General features: G+C 43.7%; 1 protein-coding gene across 6 annotated transcripts in view; it reads right to left on the bottom strand.

Annotated features, from left to right (window-relative positions):
• ACAD10 (acyl-CoA dehydrogenase family member 10) overlaps positions 1–15,388 on the bottom strand; it is a 51,143-nt gene that overhangs the window by 33,207 nt on the left and 2,548 nt on the right. For all 6 annotated transcript variants that reach the window (XM_082416769.1, XM_082416768.1, XM_082416767.1 and 3 more), the window contains exons 2-7: positions 12,664–12,863; positions 8,641–8,789; positions 7,036–7,230; positions 2,850–3,008; positions 1,980–2,139; positions 9–150 (exon numbers count right to left, since the gene is read on the bottom strand). In XM_082416769.1, the coding sequence (XP_082272895.1) occupies positions 9–150; positions 1,980–2,139; positions 2,850–3,008; positions 7,036–7,230; positions 8,641–8,789; positions 12,664–12,863 (1,005 nt within the window). The remainder of the gene's footprint in view (positions 1–8; positions 151–1,979; positions 2,140–2,849; positions 3,009–7,035; positions 7,231–8,640; positions 8,790–12,663; positions 12,864–15,388) is intronic.

The raw sequence follows: 15,388 nt of genomic DNA on the forward strand, positions 1-15,388 counted from the left end.
GAATTTACCTGAACTCCCTCTCTACTGCATGCGCGGATGGGAGCAGCGTCCCTGGCGGTTTCTTCCTCAGAACCAGCTGATGTTTAGCCAGCCTGATGTAGTAGGTGGGATTTGACTGCCCGTGATCAAACTGAAGGAGTTCCAGTGGGCCTGCAAGTTTGAAAGCAAGGAAAACTCAAACCAGCTCTGGAGGACAAATGTGGACATTCTTCCTTTCTAATGAGTACTGCATATGGATGCGGAGCGCCCTGATTTGGAATGCACTGTAAGGGAGGCAGCTCCTCCCGGGGTACCAGACATGACTGCGTCCCAGGCATACCCCCCACCTCCAGCTCGAGTCCAGAATATCACACTATGGTGTGGCAAAGGCCACTGGATTTACACCATGACAGTTTTCACTCTGTGCAGGTGTCCAATTTTGTCCTTCTTGCCAACTCCTGCTCCCTAAAGAAAAATTTTTTAGTTCTGTTTGTAAAACACAAGCACAGTCACGGAAACCCATCTTGCTAAATGGAATGCTTTAAGCTGAGGATGAAAAGTGCCCTTGTGTGCCCCTCACCCCATGCTCGGCCACACCACGCCTGACAATGACGTGACAGCTAAAAGGAGCTATGCAGAGGCCTGCAGCTCGAGCCAAAGCTGCTTTCAGGAGATGCGATTTCCCACCCCAGCAGGCTGAACTCTGAGGCTCCCTTGCAGAAACAGCCTAATCGACCCTAGTCTTCACAATGAGATGAACTCTACACACAGATTCGCAGGAAACGGGAGTTTGCCTGACTTAGCTGCTCTCGTCAGAAAGGGTCCCTCAGCTTCACAGAGGCTCTAAGAACAATCCCATCACTGGAAAAAATCCTCATGCGAAGCTGCACACAAAGGGTACTTTCAAATGGTACAGATGAACTGGTTTGCAGGGCAGAAATAGAGACACAGATGTAGAGAACAAACGTATGGACACCAAGGGGGGAAAGCGGCAGGGGGTGGTGGGATGAACTGGGAGATTGGGATGGACATGTATACACGAATATGTATAAAACGGATGACTAATAAGAACCTGCTGTATAAAAAAACAAATAAAATTAAATTAAAAAAAAAGTACTTTCAAGGATCAAACTTTATCACCAGGTAGAAATTTCTTCAAAAGTTCATGCAGGGCTTCCCTGGTGGCGCAGTGGTTGAGAGTCTGCCTTCCAATGCAGGGGACGCGGGTTCGAGCCCTGGTCTGGGAAGATCCCACATGCCGCGGAGCAACTCGGCCCGTGAGCCACAATTACTGAGCCTGCGCGTCTGGAGCCTGTGCTCCGCAACAAGAGAGGCCGCGATAATGAGAGGCCCGCGCACCGCAATGAAGAGTGGCCCCTGCTTGCCACAACTGGAGAAAGCCCTCGCACAGAAACGAAGACCCAACACAGCCATACATACATACATAAATAAAAAGAATGTAAGCAGACAAGAATAGCATTTAAAAAAAAAAAAAAAGTTCATGCAACTATACTTTAACAAAATAAATTTAAAAAGAAAAACGTCATGAGGCACCTGTTTTTCTGAGGGTGGAATGTGAAGAAGGAGCTAGAGGTTCCTTTGAAGAGATAGAGACGGCTTGTCACATTTTAAATTCGTGCAACTTTTAAGTCACCTTCACAAAACAGGTTGTCATCTCGAAAATATTAGAAACACTCAAACACCCCTGGTCACATACTGCAATCTCCTCTCCTCCGGGACAGCCCTTTGCAGGCGATTGCTGCCACACCACACTCTCACGTGGAACAAGGGCCGAGTACACTTTGGGGATCCATAAAAAAGGAAGTCAGTGCTTTTTCCCAAGCAAAACAGAGCAGCACTCGGGTCCCCTGGGCTCACTGAGCCCACTGGCTATTTTCTTCACCACATGGCGTCTTTGTCTCCAGCATATTCCACTAAGGATTGAAAGTGAGAACCAGACTGAAAGCCTAGCCTTTACCAAAATGCAGAAACTTAGCTACCTGTGGCTTGGGTCCCCAGTAAGTCTTTGAGGTACTTCTCCAAGGAGTCCTTGGGAATTTCCATCGTCTTTCTCACAGGGCGAGTGTTTGGAACAGCCATTCTCAACGGAAAACCCAAAAGAGTTTCCAGTTCCTTTACTGCAGTCTCTGGGTCATGAACCTGGTTTCAAAGAGAATACTGAACATGGACGCCCAGTCAACCCTGCCCCTCCTCCTGCCTATTCTCTAAGAGGGTACTTTCTTAGAGGGAAATATAGAAGAAGTCAGTTCTCTGAGCAAGGACTTTGCAGCCAGGAGAGTCAGCTCATGAGAAAGCCTCAGAATGAGTTTCCTCCTCCCATTTAATTCCTAACCACATTAAACTTTCTTATCTGCTGGGAAGAGTGCCGGTTAAGAGTGAATGATACTCCCTCGTGCCAGGAGGGCAGAATATTGTGCTGTAGTGTCCACTCTGTCCCTATGGGCCCGTCAGCTAATAATGAAAACCCAGACGCAGAAAGCCGGACAGAGCCCCCACCACCAACGTGGCTCCTCCTGCTTCAAAGCACTGGGGTGGCCCGTGTGTCTGGTAGCTGCTGGGTCCCCACCCAGAGCAGCATCACCAGGCCAGCAGAACTGTCACCCAAAATGTCTTAAGCCTGCCATTCACCTCCCTGTGTAACTCTTTTCTCATTCTGCCTTCTTACTTCCTATTGAAAGTACAAGTGGCTAGTCACCTAGATTTCATAATTAATAAAAAATAAAAAGACTACGGCAGGATGGGTGAAAACCACTAGAGGCAACTGCAACTATGAGTGTAAGAGGACTGCATAGAAATGCTTACACTAGTGCCTGGGGCACAACAGGGGTTCAAAAAACAGTGACCTTTACCTTAATGGTGTGAATACCAAGGCTGGCAGCTGCTTTTAGATTCGGTCCAAGATCATCCAGAAAGATGGACTCAGAAGGCTGCCGGCCTAGCCGCTCCAAGCACAGCTTGTACATCCTGGCGTCTGGCTTGCAGACACCTTCCAGGCAGGATTCCACAACCTGAGGGAGGGACAGGAAGGAGAGATGAATGTCCCTAAAAGTGGTGTTCCCACGTACACCCAGTATATTTTCTGAAAAGCAGAGCAGAAGGAAGGCAGTGGAGATTTGTTATAACAAGTAACTTAAGAGTGTCGATGATAGAAAATGATGTTGCTTTTTTAAGAGGAGTGATTTGGAAATACTGGGTTACAACCTGAGGGAAGACTCAGAAAACCAAAGTTCTGGTTCAGACACAGTGAGTGACCTTGTGCAAACAGCAAAGGCACTACGGGCTTCAGGTTCATCGTCAGGAAACTGGGAACACTAACAGCCATCTTACCTATCTTAACGGTAGCTGGGAAACTTAATGAACTTGAATGTGTTCCAAAATGACATAGCAGTTTGCTAAATGTTAGGTATTGTGAATGCACAGAACAAAAGAAAAGCTGCACGTTTCAGTTTTAGGGAAAGTATTTCACCATTTTCTCAGAAAGAAGGCACTGTTTACTGTTATAAAAGAAACATGACTTTAATGTCCATATTTCAGAAGTTGAAAAACAAACAGCTGTACTCAACCTAGACAGATAAATCCCACAGGATGGCTAACACCAAAGAGATCGTCAGTGGCAAAGACATGGTTCCCTTTCATGCAAAGAGCCTCCTGTATCCTGACAGCCCTGCTTCAACCTGTATCTGATCCAGAACTGGTGGGGTGCTGCTGAGGGTTCAGGAGAACCCTGAAACAGCTGTCTCAGTGTCAGGCTACCTCTGATCCAGCAACCCCAAGTCCTCTGACACTGTCCCCATGGCTTGATCTCCTGTGAGCAGGCCTAAGATGTCCATAGAGGCCTGTAACCAATACCCTCTGGTCTGCCCAAAGAATAGAACTAACTCCCTCAATCACACCTGAATTGACCCTCGCTCTCCAAGACGAAGGACAAACCTGAGGGCCCCTCCCTCTCCTCCAAACTCCCATTGTTCAAGGTTAGAGAAGAACTGCCTTTTCAGACAAATAAATGTTCTGAATAAGTTACTGACTCTTCCTGGTCTCCTGAGGACCTGAATGAGCTAAAAGAAGACAAAGAAGCTCCTTCTAAAGAAGATGTCAACAGTGGGTAGCAGAGAAGCCAAGTGTTTCAGACACCAATAAGGGCATCATGCGACAGGAAAGCAGCACAGCTGTACCAGCAGAGACAAGAGGAGAGGGGGAGCAAACCCTGGGGATCAGGGCCAAGTCTCACAAGCAGACATCTCCTCTCATAGGTGAGTACATTTGGAGAAGTGAAAAAATTCCTGAGATTTAAATTGGATAAGATCCCTGGACTTCTTGTGTTCTATTTTGCCAGATGAAAGATTTCTGGGGTTGTGTTTCACAACAATGTGAATATACCTAAAATTACTGTCCTGTATAATTAAAAATGGCTAGAATGGTAAATATTTTTTTTTCATTGTACTACATTAGCATTTTTTATTTACAGTTTTAAAAATTTTTATTTATTTATTTTTGGCTGTGTTGGGTCTTCGTTGCTGCACACGGGCGTTCTCTAGTTGCGGCGAGCAGGGGCTACTCTTCGTTGTGGTGCACGGGCTTCTCATTGCAGTGGCTTCTCTTGTTGTGGAGCACGGGTTCTAGGTGCGCAGGCTTCAGTAGTTGTGGCGCGCAGGCTCAGTAGTGTGGCTCGTGGGCTCTAGAGCAGAGGCTCAGTAGTTGTGGCACACGGGCTTAGTTGCTCCGTGGCATGTGGGATCTTCCCAGACCAGGGCTCGAACCTGTGTCCCACGCACTGGCAGGCAGATTCTTAACCACTGCGCCACCAGGGAAGTCCCTAGGATGGTAAATCTTGTATCGTGTGTTCTTTACAATAAAAAAAATAATGTAAAAGTTTTTACTTAAAAAACAAAGTAGATGGGGACTTCCCTGGTGGTCCAGTGGTTAAGAATCTGCCTCCCAATGCAGGGGTCATGGGTTTGATCCCTGGTCGGGGAACTAAGATCCCACATGCCACGGGGCAACTAAGCCTGCGCACCACAACTAGAGAGCCCGCGTGTGGCAGCTGCTGAGCCCGTGCTCTCTGGAGTCCACGTGCCACAACTAAAGAGAAGCCCGCGCACCACAACTAAGATCCAACGCAGCCAAAAAAAAAAAAAAAAAAAAAAAAAAAGACATTACCCATTGCTTACACCTGGACACAAGCAAAATTTCAGACATAAAACATCCATACTAAAAAAAAAAAAAAAAGTAGATGAACAAAATTTAAAAGCCACATACACCTCAGCAGAAACAGATTTCTGTGACATTGAAAAGTTCAGGAACAGCCTCCAGTGATGATGGGGATCACAGGAATGATTCCATTAGCTTTACTTCTTCCAAAATAATTTTTTTCTTTATAGCTTTAGAGAACAAAAATGTAAACCCTTGCTCTTGAGGAAACAGATTTTCTAAACTCCAGGTCTCCTGCAGACATAGAATATGAAAATGGATCTGAAAAGCACACGCCAGAGAGCCTGTGAAGCCTGAATAAACAAGTCCATTGTTTTAAAGACGCTCACAAGTCCTTAAGTAGTTGAAGGGCCCAATATGAGCCTGGCCAACTGATTCTGTCCAGATGAAGATACATCCCCATAGCCACACTGGAGGGAAGGAATCTCTGAAAATAATTACAATGTATTGAATACTTACCTATCTGCCAGGCACTCTGTAAAGTGCTTTGCATGCATTATACTCTGGGATCCACACAGCTACCCTAAACGAAGAAAATTCCTACTCCTGAACTACAGGTGAGGAAACTGAGGTCCAGAGAATCAAAGCTACTGCTTATAGCAAGCTGCAAGACAGGATTCAAATCTGGCTGAGGTCCCTGAGCATCAGAAGGGGAGGCTGCTTGGAGCAGGGCTGTGCTGTGGACCAGCGGGGAAACCAACAGTTAAAGTGGGCAAGGAGCCAGGCAGCTGTGCAGAGGGAAGAGAACTCTATCTCTGACTGGCTTTGTACAGGAGGAATGAGGAGGTGGGAGATGAAAAGAGCATTAGGTTGGGTCGTTAATTGCCCATATTTGTGCTCTGAATTTTCTGCCTGTCAATCCAACTAGACTTTATGTTCTAAAATAGCACTATCCAATAGGACTTTCTACAATGATGGAAATGCGATACTGTCCTGTCCGACATAGTAGCCACGAGCCACATGTAGCGACTGACAACCTGAAATATGGCAAATGCATATTCCAGAGGGCAGGGCTTGTGTCTGTCACATTGAACACAGTATCCCCTCATGCCTAGCCAGTGCCCAGCACACAGTCACTGCTTAATGACAATGTGTTTTCCAACCGAATGAAGTTTAAGCAAGTCAATAATTCCGTAATTCATATCTGTCCCAGGATAACGATATACTTTCTCTTAGGGAAATGGGAGTCTTTCACACAAGTAACCTCCTGGCACAGAAGACCATCTCCTGACTCAGAATCTTCTCAGGTACTTTCATAGTCTAGCCCTTCATGTGCTGTCCCATACGGTAGCCACTAGCCATATGTGATTATTTACATTTAAGTTGAAATTAAATAGAATTCCTCAGGGCCACTAGCCACATTTCAAGTGTTTAATAGCCATATGTGACTAGTAGCAACCATACTGGACATTTCCTTTACTGCAGTAGGTTTGTTTGCACAGCACTGGTCTAAGGATTAATGCCATAGAAATAGAGAGCAACGGGGTTGGTCTTTGAAGAGAAAAGGTCAAAGGGCCCGTTAAGAGGCGAGGGCTGACGAAAGTGCATGTGTTATCTGATGACTAAGGTTCAACTCCAGAATGAAAGGGAGTCTCTAAAGCTGAGGTTTCAACCAGTTATCAAAGCCCATAAATGACTGACCTTGCTAAGAGCTCAGTGATATTTTACAAGTCCTGTTTCCCACCTGTTATGTTTAATACTAACTGAGTCAAGTGTGTGAATAAAAAACCCATTCACTCAAGACCAACTGAGAGGCAGCATTAATGCTGCATCCTGAAGCAAGGACACAGACTTGATTCGGATTATTCTGGGCCACTGTGAGCTTACCACATCAAACTGTTTCCGGTCCAGGGGCAAAAAGCTCTTCCCATTGGGAAGATAAAAATTATTGCTCAAGACTGCAGTCTGAAGGCCTTTAGCCCGAATCTGAGTTATGGCCTCAGTCATCACTGGGAACTGCTTCGCCACTCGCTCACTGGTCAGCAGAGAGAAAAAGGAGTCCACGGGCACGGAGGTCTTTGACTAAGAATCGGGGAGGGGAGAGGAGAACCAGCCATCATTAAGAGTAAGAACAGCTTGTCACCAACACAGAAAAACACATATTCCTGGCTTCCTACCACTACCTGGTGTAAGACCCCAGGCCTTTGGCTTGCTGCCAAAAGGAATTCCCTCCCTCAGCCCTTGTGCAGAACTTTGTATATAAGGTTGTAAAAAGTGGCTTAGAATTAGAGTTACAGTGGTTAGGGAATGGAGCTATTTATATCAGTATTCCAGTTAAATGAGTTCTTTATTTCACTCACTCATTGTCAATTTTAAAAAGATTCAGAAGCCCCTAAGAGGTACATTAAACTCTATAAGTGTATTAAGCAGATGTAATTTAATTTTTAATGATCCAGAGACATTTGATGATCCTGCAATGCCTGCAACTTCACCATTACGAACTGAATGTCAGTTTCTGATCAATTTTTGTGTTTTTAAATTCAATCTCTGTGGGTTTTGAAAACCCTTATTTTATCATGTTTCAAAATCTGCAAGGCCAAGTCTGCTATTTTGATACACATGCACATTTTACAAGAGCTTTATTGAAATACAATTCACATACCACCCAACTGACCCATTTAAACTGTAAAATTCAACGCTTTTTAATATATTCACAAAGTTGTGCAACTATCAACACAATCAGTTTTAGAACATTTTCGTCACCCTAAAAAGAAATCCCATACCCATTAGCAGTCGTTACCCATTCCTCCCCCCGACACCCCAATACTCCCAGTCCTAGAAAATAACAACTCTATTTTCTGTTTCTATAGATTTACCTGTTCTAGACATTTCAAATAAGTGGAATCATACAATATGTGGTCTTTTGGGTTGGCTTCTTTCTGTCACTTAGCAGAATGTTTCCTATACATATATTTAAATATTTATTCATTTATTTAAAATTGAGGTAAAAACACATAATATCAAATTTACTATTTTAACCACTTTGGGTGACATTAAGTACATTTACTGTTATGTAACCAAAACCACCATCTATCCACAGAACTTTATTATATCTTAAATTATATTTTAGCAGGGTTATTGTGAAGGTACATGAGTTAATACAAATAAAGAGCTTAGAACAATGCAGAGCCTTTCCAGAGAAAGGCTCAATGTTATTACTGCATTAAACAAGCTTTCTGATCAAAGCCATTATACAACTCCAGCTTCAGATGAACAGTAACTGATGGAGAGGCTTAGTACGTAATATTTTTACTTTTTCATTCATGTAGTTAAAATTGAGTACCTGGGGATGGAAGAAATAGCTTAAAATCTTATAACAGGTTATTAGGTTTTCCCTTCTTTATTTTTAGTTTAACCAACTTAATGGATAAGTGTTGCAACCACTATTCTAGGCAAAAAGAATATGGAAATTCAAGTATGTTTATCACTCACAATTTCAGAGCAAAGTCTCCCAAATTTCTGTAGGAACTCCTCTGTTGTTATCTCTGCTCTCATAAATTTCATCCAGGGCCCATTTTCGCCACCTGAGATCAAGGCCTTCAATATAGTTCCAGAAGGGATATGATTCTGTACCTCCCATTCTACCGGAAGTAAAACATATGGTAAGTGAAACAGTAATATATGGACAAACAGCTGGGGTTTGGGGAGCAGGGGAAATACCATACAAGTTCCTGTGGCATCACTGTGGTGCCAAGTGGGTTCTATTGGGAACTCAGAGAAATTCAGGAAATGGAAAATCTCAGCTTGGACCTCCAAGGGAACAGCAATAATAATCTGTGTAACTGAGGGGACCATACTGGTGCCAAGCGTCAGGTCCATACCACCACCTTGAGATGACTCTCGACACTGCAGTACGAATTTTCTTCCCTGTTCTCTCATTGGCTGGTTCATATATATTAGGTCACTCACACAGTCCTGGCACATGGTAAGGAAGTGCATTAGGGAATAAAGCAGATTCTGACAGCACTCCAAACGAGCCCTTCATTTTGTAAACCGTAGTAATCCTTCAGAGCAGTGTAGCTGGTACACTGAAACATTCACCTGGGGGCGCTGTCTTTGAGAAATAAAGAACAAAATTCTGTCCATAAAGAGCTAAGGCAGTGGATGGATTATTATTGTGTATACTGGAAACACTGGGACAGGGGTTACTTTGTCTTGTACAAGGGTGTTTTCTCTTTGTATAATATACCTGTTATGGGGCAAAAATATATACAGCATTCATAATTATATCTAAGATATATCAATAATATACATTAGCACATATCTTTTGTTTAATGTAGTACCTGTGCATTGAAAATATTTCAGACAATATAGAAAGGTATAAAAAAGGAAGTTAAATGACAAAGCAATCCCATTCTTCAGAAATCACCAATGTGACCAATTCAGTATGTCTTTTGAGAATAACAGGACTTTCAAAACTCAATCCAAATAATAATACATCTTTAATTTTAGAACTAAAGTTAGAGCATTTTTTAGGATCTTAGAGCTGGCAAGCACGCAAGGAAAGGGGCACTCTCATATGCTGTTGATGGGGGTGTAAACAAATACAACCTCTATGGAGTGCAACATTTTAAATACACATTTACATTTGATGTAGTAATTCTGCTTCCAGGAATTTCTCCCACAGATATATTTATAAAAGTAAGCAAAGATTATGTACACGGCTGTTGTGCAGAACTGCTCACAATAAAAACTAGAAACTTGCACGTTACTAAAGGGCTTGTTAAATCAACCATGGTACATCCATATGATGGAATACCTCGTAGATGTTAAAATGTATAAACTAGGCCAAGCGTTGGCAAATTATGGCCTGGGGGCCAAATCTGTCTCCCATCTGTTTTTGTAAATAAAGTTTTATTGGAACACAACCACACCTACTTGTTTACTATTGTCTATGGCTGTTGCTGGCTCCAATAGTAAAGCCATACAGAGACTGTATGGCTCGTGAAGCCCATCTAATGCCCTTGACAGAAAAGTTTGCTAATCCCTTAACTAGACCTATGCCTACTGATGTGGAAAATTTGGCAAGATATTCTACTGGGTCAGAAAAAAGCAAAGGTACATAACAGTGTGTACAGTATGACCCAATCTGTGTAGACACAGTTTACACACACACACACACACACACACACACACACACTCATGTACATATAGGCAATTTTTGGAAGGATAAACAAACTTTTCACAATGATAACCAATGAAGCCTAGGACTAACCAGGGAGGGATGGAGGTGACAGTAAGAAATTTGTCTTTGTATTTTTTTTTTTTTTTTAGGTGCACTTTTATTTATTTATTTATTTATTTTTTATTGGGGTATAGTTGTTTTACAATGTTGTGTTAGTTTCTACTATACAGCAAAGTGAAGGAGAGTTCCCTGTGCTATACAGCATATCTTTGTATTTTTAAAAATATCCTTTCAGCACCAACTATTTAATAAATGAGGTTGGCATAACTGAGTTTCTGTATAGAAAAAATTTAATTAAATCCCTGCTTCTCACCATCACAAAAATGAATTCCCAACAGACTAAATACCCAAATCAGAAAAACAAAAACCTCTAAAAGTTAGAAAACAATACGCAACGTCTTTATGAACGTGAAGAAAAAAACGACTTCCTTAGCCTAGTCTCATAACATGCAAGCCATAAAGAAAAACAAGGATGATTTTGATGACATCAAAAATGAAAATTTGGGTATGGCAAAAACATTACAAATATAAAATAAAAACACAAGTCAATAATAACAACAACCACAAGACTTACTAAGTGCTCCAAAGATTCCAGGCACTGCTGAATAACATACCATTTAAAAGTATGAGCAGGATTTGAAAAGGCAGAGGTGGCAGGGAAGGGTAGCTTTGATCAGAGAGAACAGAACTTGTGAAGGCACAGGAGTATAAATACATTTGACAAGTTTAAAGAGCGTCAAGTAGTCCAAGGTAGCTGAAATGTGGGCGTACATAGGAAATGGTATGACGAAAGGACATGAGAGCTGGCTGTGAGAGGCCCTGGAACCAGGTAAAGCTTCTGGTTTTAATCTAAGTGAAAAAATGCAGGCCCTCAAGGATTTGAAGCAGGAGAGGGAAGGGATAAGATGTGTGTTTCAGAAGGGCAGTTCCAGGCACTGTGTGCAAGGTGGTGCAAAACCCAGAAGGCCAGAGGTAGAGTTAGGAGTTAGGGGGCTGATGTGCCAGTGCAGGCGGGAGAATTTAGGAATCTAACTTGTGTAGAGGCAGTGGCAGTGGAAAGAAGCGAATAGGTTCTCAAGACATTCTGGAGAAAGCTGAGAAAATCCCTGCCAAGTAATCTTTATGTTCTCTGTAAAAGGAGACTTGGCTGTCTGCCAAGTATGAAGGTTTGGTCTGGGGAAGTATGGTGGCTCCGGGGGGAGTTTGGAACAGCCCTGTAGTGAATGCAAGAGGCATATGAGTGGAGGAATAGAGAAGCTGAGGGCTCAACTGCAGCTGGAGCCAAAAAAAAAAAAAAAAAATAGCTCACCTAACCAGTTAGCAGAGCTGGGTAATTTTGCAACCAGGGGCACAGAAAACCTGAAGTTGGGTTGATTTAGCATAGAAAACTGCCCAATCAGCAACCACAGTAAGTCAAAAGAACAGGGGCAGCTGTTTGGTCCTTCTTCCTTCCTGCTGGCTAGAATGGGAATGTGGTGGCAGAAAGTGAGGCAGCCAAGCCTGACCCATGTGGTGAAAGTGGAAATGAAATACACTCACAGCACAGTAACACAATGAAAAGAGCCCAGGGCGCTGACATCACAGAGCAACACACTGGCCCAGACCACCTACCTGGACTTTCATGTGCAAAAGAAATTAACTTCAGTCTTGGTTCAGTCACTGTTTTGTTAGGTTTTCTAACACTTCAAGCCAAACAAATCACACTTAAGTCAGTTGAACTGAGTGGGTAAAAAGGTAATACCAGGAGGGGCTGAAAAAGGAAGGATCAGAGCCTAGAGGTTTGATCTTGTAGTAGCAAAAGCAGGTTTAGAAGGGAGGTTGGTGGAAAAGGAAAGGCTATGATCAGAGTGGGGAGGGGGGCTCAGAGAGGATTTCAGGATTCAGAAGTAGTTCTCAGGGAAAGGTAGTTAAATTCCACCAATAACATTAACAACAATAACAACAGCAGCTCGTCGTTTATTGAGAATTTCAGTTGAGCCAAGCACTCACCCTGCTAATCAAGTGCTCTCCATGAATAATCTCATTTAACCCTCCTCCAACCCCAAAGAGGTAGGTACTATCATTAGCCGTCATTTAATGATGAGAAAACTAAGACTCAGAGCAGTTAAATAATTTGCCCAAGATACTCAGCCACTAACTGTTGCTTGGAATTTGATTCAAGAGCAAGTATAGTACCCACTGGGACACACTGCCATCTCCCCTCACCACCCTCCTTTCCCCCACCCCTACCCACCGCAGTCTCCAAAGGTGAAGTAGAATGAAGAGCTCACCTGCAGCCACTCTCCCTGGAGAAGGAATGAGAACTCCGCCCATGTCAAAAATCACTGCTCTGTAGGTGCCGCCTCCAGAATGTGTCCATCGCCAGGCTCCCTGGTGCCTGCCCTGGACATGTTTCACGAAGACCGCCCTCCAAGCCCGCTGGAGCTGTGCAGACTGCAAAAGCCGCCTTAGGCACATGTTGGGGCCGAGGCTGCGGAGAAGGCACAGGACACAGTTTGCCGTCACTGCCTCCAAGCAGACCTCCACCCTGGTGCTCAGGGTGGCACCTGCACACCTCCTCTGACCTCCAACTAGGGCTTCAGACACCACCAGAGCGAACGCAGTATCTCCGCCCTCCCTGACCACTCCTTGCCTAAGTTCCTTGGCTCAGGAAAGAGCTCCACCGTTCTCCCAGTCACCCAAGCTGGAAAACTGGATTCACCCCGACTTCCCTCAGTCCTCCAGCCAGACACCTCCGCTCCGGGTGCTGTGCACGGCCCATCCTTCCTCCCGAAGCTCTCCATCTACCTCTCTCCACTCCCACTGCGTGATATCAAGCACGGACCTTTGCAATGGCCTCCTAACTGGTCCCCCTGCCTCTTCTCAAACCTCATTCTTTCTTCACTCTTCAACCAGTTATCATTCAAGATTGCAAATTTGATCATATCCGAACCCCATTTAAAACCTCCAATGGCTCCCCATGGTCCTCAAGATAAACTCTCAGTTCCTTAACCTGCCTGAAAAGGCCCTCTGAGTTCTGCCTCTCCCCTTTTCGGCCACAGCTCTCCCTCGTATTTCATCTTAACTGGGGTGATCGGGACACTCAGGTCCACGGCAGCTTCCTCAAACACGTGATGCTCTCCTCCTGCTGCCAGGCCTTCGGGTATGGTGTTTCCTTGGCCTGAATGCTCCCTTCCATCTGTTACATGGCTAACTGCAAATTGTCCTTTAGGCTGTAGTTTACCTGTCACTTCCTTCATGAAACCTCTTCTGGCTACCAGAAGAGCCCAATGAGCAGCATGCCCTGTACCCACCTCCTCCTAGCACTCACGATGCCACCACACCATCACCCCTCCTACAGAGCAGGGCGATGTCCTCCTGATTGTTCTCCATTGCCTCCTTTCTAAACTTACTTTCAAAAAGTTCGGGAAAAAAACCAAAATACGCATAACAGGTACACGTGTATATAGATATATAAACATGTATAGACATAAATCAAATGCGGCAAAATGTTAATAATTAATCAATGTTGGTGAAGGGTATATAATGAAGGGTATATGAGAGATCATTGTACTATTCTTCAACTTTTCTGTAAGTCTGAAATAAAAACCTGGGAAAAAAACAAAATAATTAAACCAAATTCTATTTGCAGTCAGTTCCACTTGAAAATCTTGAAGCTTCTCATGCGATGTCTATGGTTAAAAAGCTTACTAAGAAGCAAGTTAGAGCAAAACAGGTTGGTAAGACAGCCTGCCTGTTCATGGGACTCACTTCAGTGCCACCATAAGGACTAAATAAACTCTGTAAGATTCTAAAGAAAGGATTCTTTTTAAAAAAATATTTATTTATTTATTTGGCTGCGCTGCATGCGGGATCTTTGTTGTGATGTGCAGAATTTTTAGCACCGGCATGCGGGATCTAGTTCCCTGAGCAGGGATCCAACACGGCCCCCTGTATTGGGAGCACAGAGTCTTAACCACTGGACCACCAGGGAAGTCCCTAAAGAAAGGATTCTTCTTTTTTTTTTTTTAGAAGTATTCGTGATGCCATTCTTTATTAAGGTATCAAATAACTGTATCTGGCCAGACAGCCACCTAAAGAAAGCATTCTTAAGAAGCAAATGTTCAAGATGACATAATGTGCTTCTTATGTAATTGGAAATTTGCTGGATTGGTGCATGAATGCTGAAATGAAAAATGTAAAGACTGATTTGCATTTTGGGTTTTACCTACGTTCCTACGCCATGGCCAAAGTTAGTGGTGGAAAAAGAAATTTATTTATAGGCTCCTAAAAGTGTCAACACATTCTCTGTGAGGGCTTAACAGAGATGAAAACTGTCTCTGGATCTAAAGGGCTGACTTTCATCCTCATTGAGGACACTGCCCTCCTCATAATCCTGCTAATGGATAAGTGGGCAACGCTCCCACGACTACCTTGCTTCTTCCTCCAACTAGAAAGGATAGTTCTAGCCACTTCCCAATGCTCTCTTCGGAGCAGGTTAGCGCTGTGATTTCTCATACCTCCTGGTACCTCCGTGGTACATGCCCACTGACTGGACTGTCTTCGCCTGTTTATCTGTTGGTAAATTTACACTATTTTTTACATCACAGCCTCAGCTTTACCTCCTCTAGAGAGGCTAGTCTTTCTTTTTCCTGGAAGACTCTGAAACTACTCTTTTTTTTTTTCACTCTCATTGCTTCTTCTCCATACCTTCACTAGGAAACTTACCCCATCACACAGTTCCTGTTTTCAACTCTATCTGCTCCTCTACTTATCAGCTCCTTAAGGAAAGGCCTATCTTACTTCATCTTTGTATATATCCATCCCCTAGGACCTAGCATGGTGTCTAGACACATAGCACATGCTCAGTAGAAACATGAGTTGGAAGGATGAATAAACTGGATGAATCAGAAAATAGGGGATAACCTTCCTTTGTGGCACAGTGGTTAAGAATCCGCCTGCCAATGCAGGGGACACGGGTTCAGCCCTGGTCCGGGAAGATCCCACATGGCGCAG

This window comes from Balaenoptera physalus (assembly GCF_965194825.1).
Source record: "Balaenoptera physalus genome assembly, chromosome: 12".
NCBI lineage: Eukaryota > Metazoa > Chordata > Mammalia > Artiodactyla > Balaenopteridae > Balaenoptera > Balaenoptera physalus.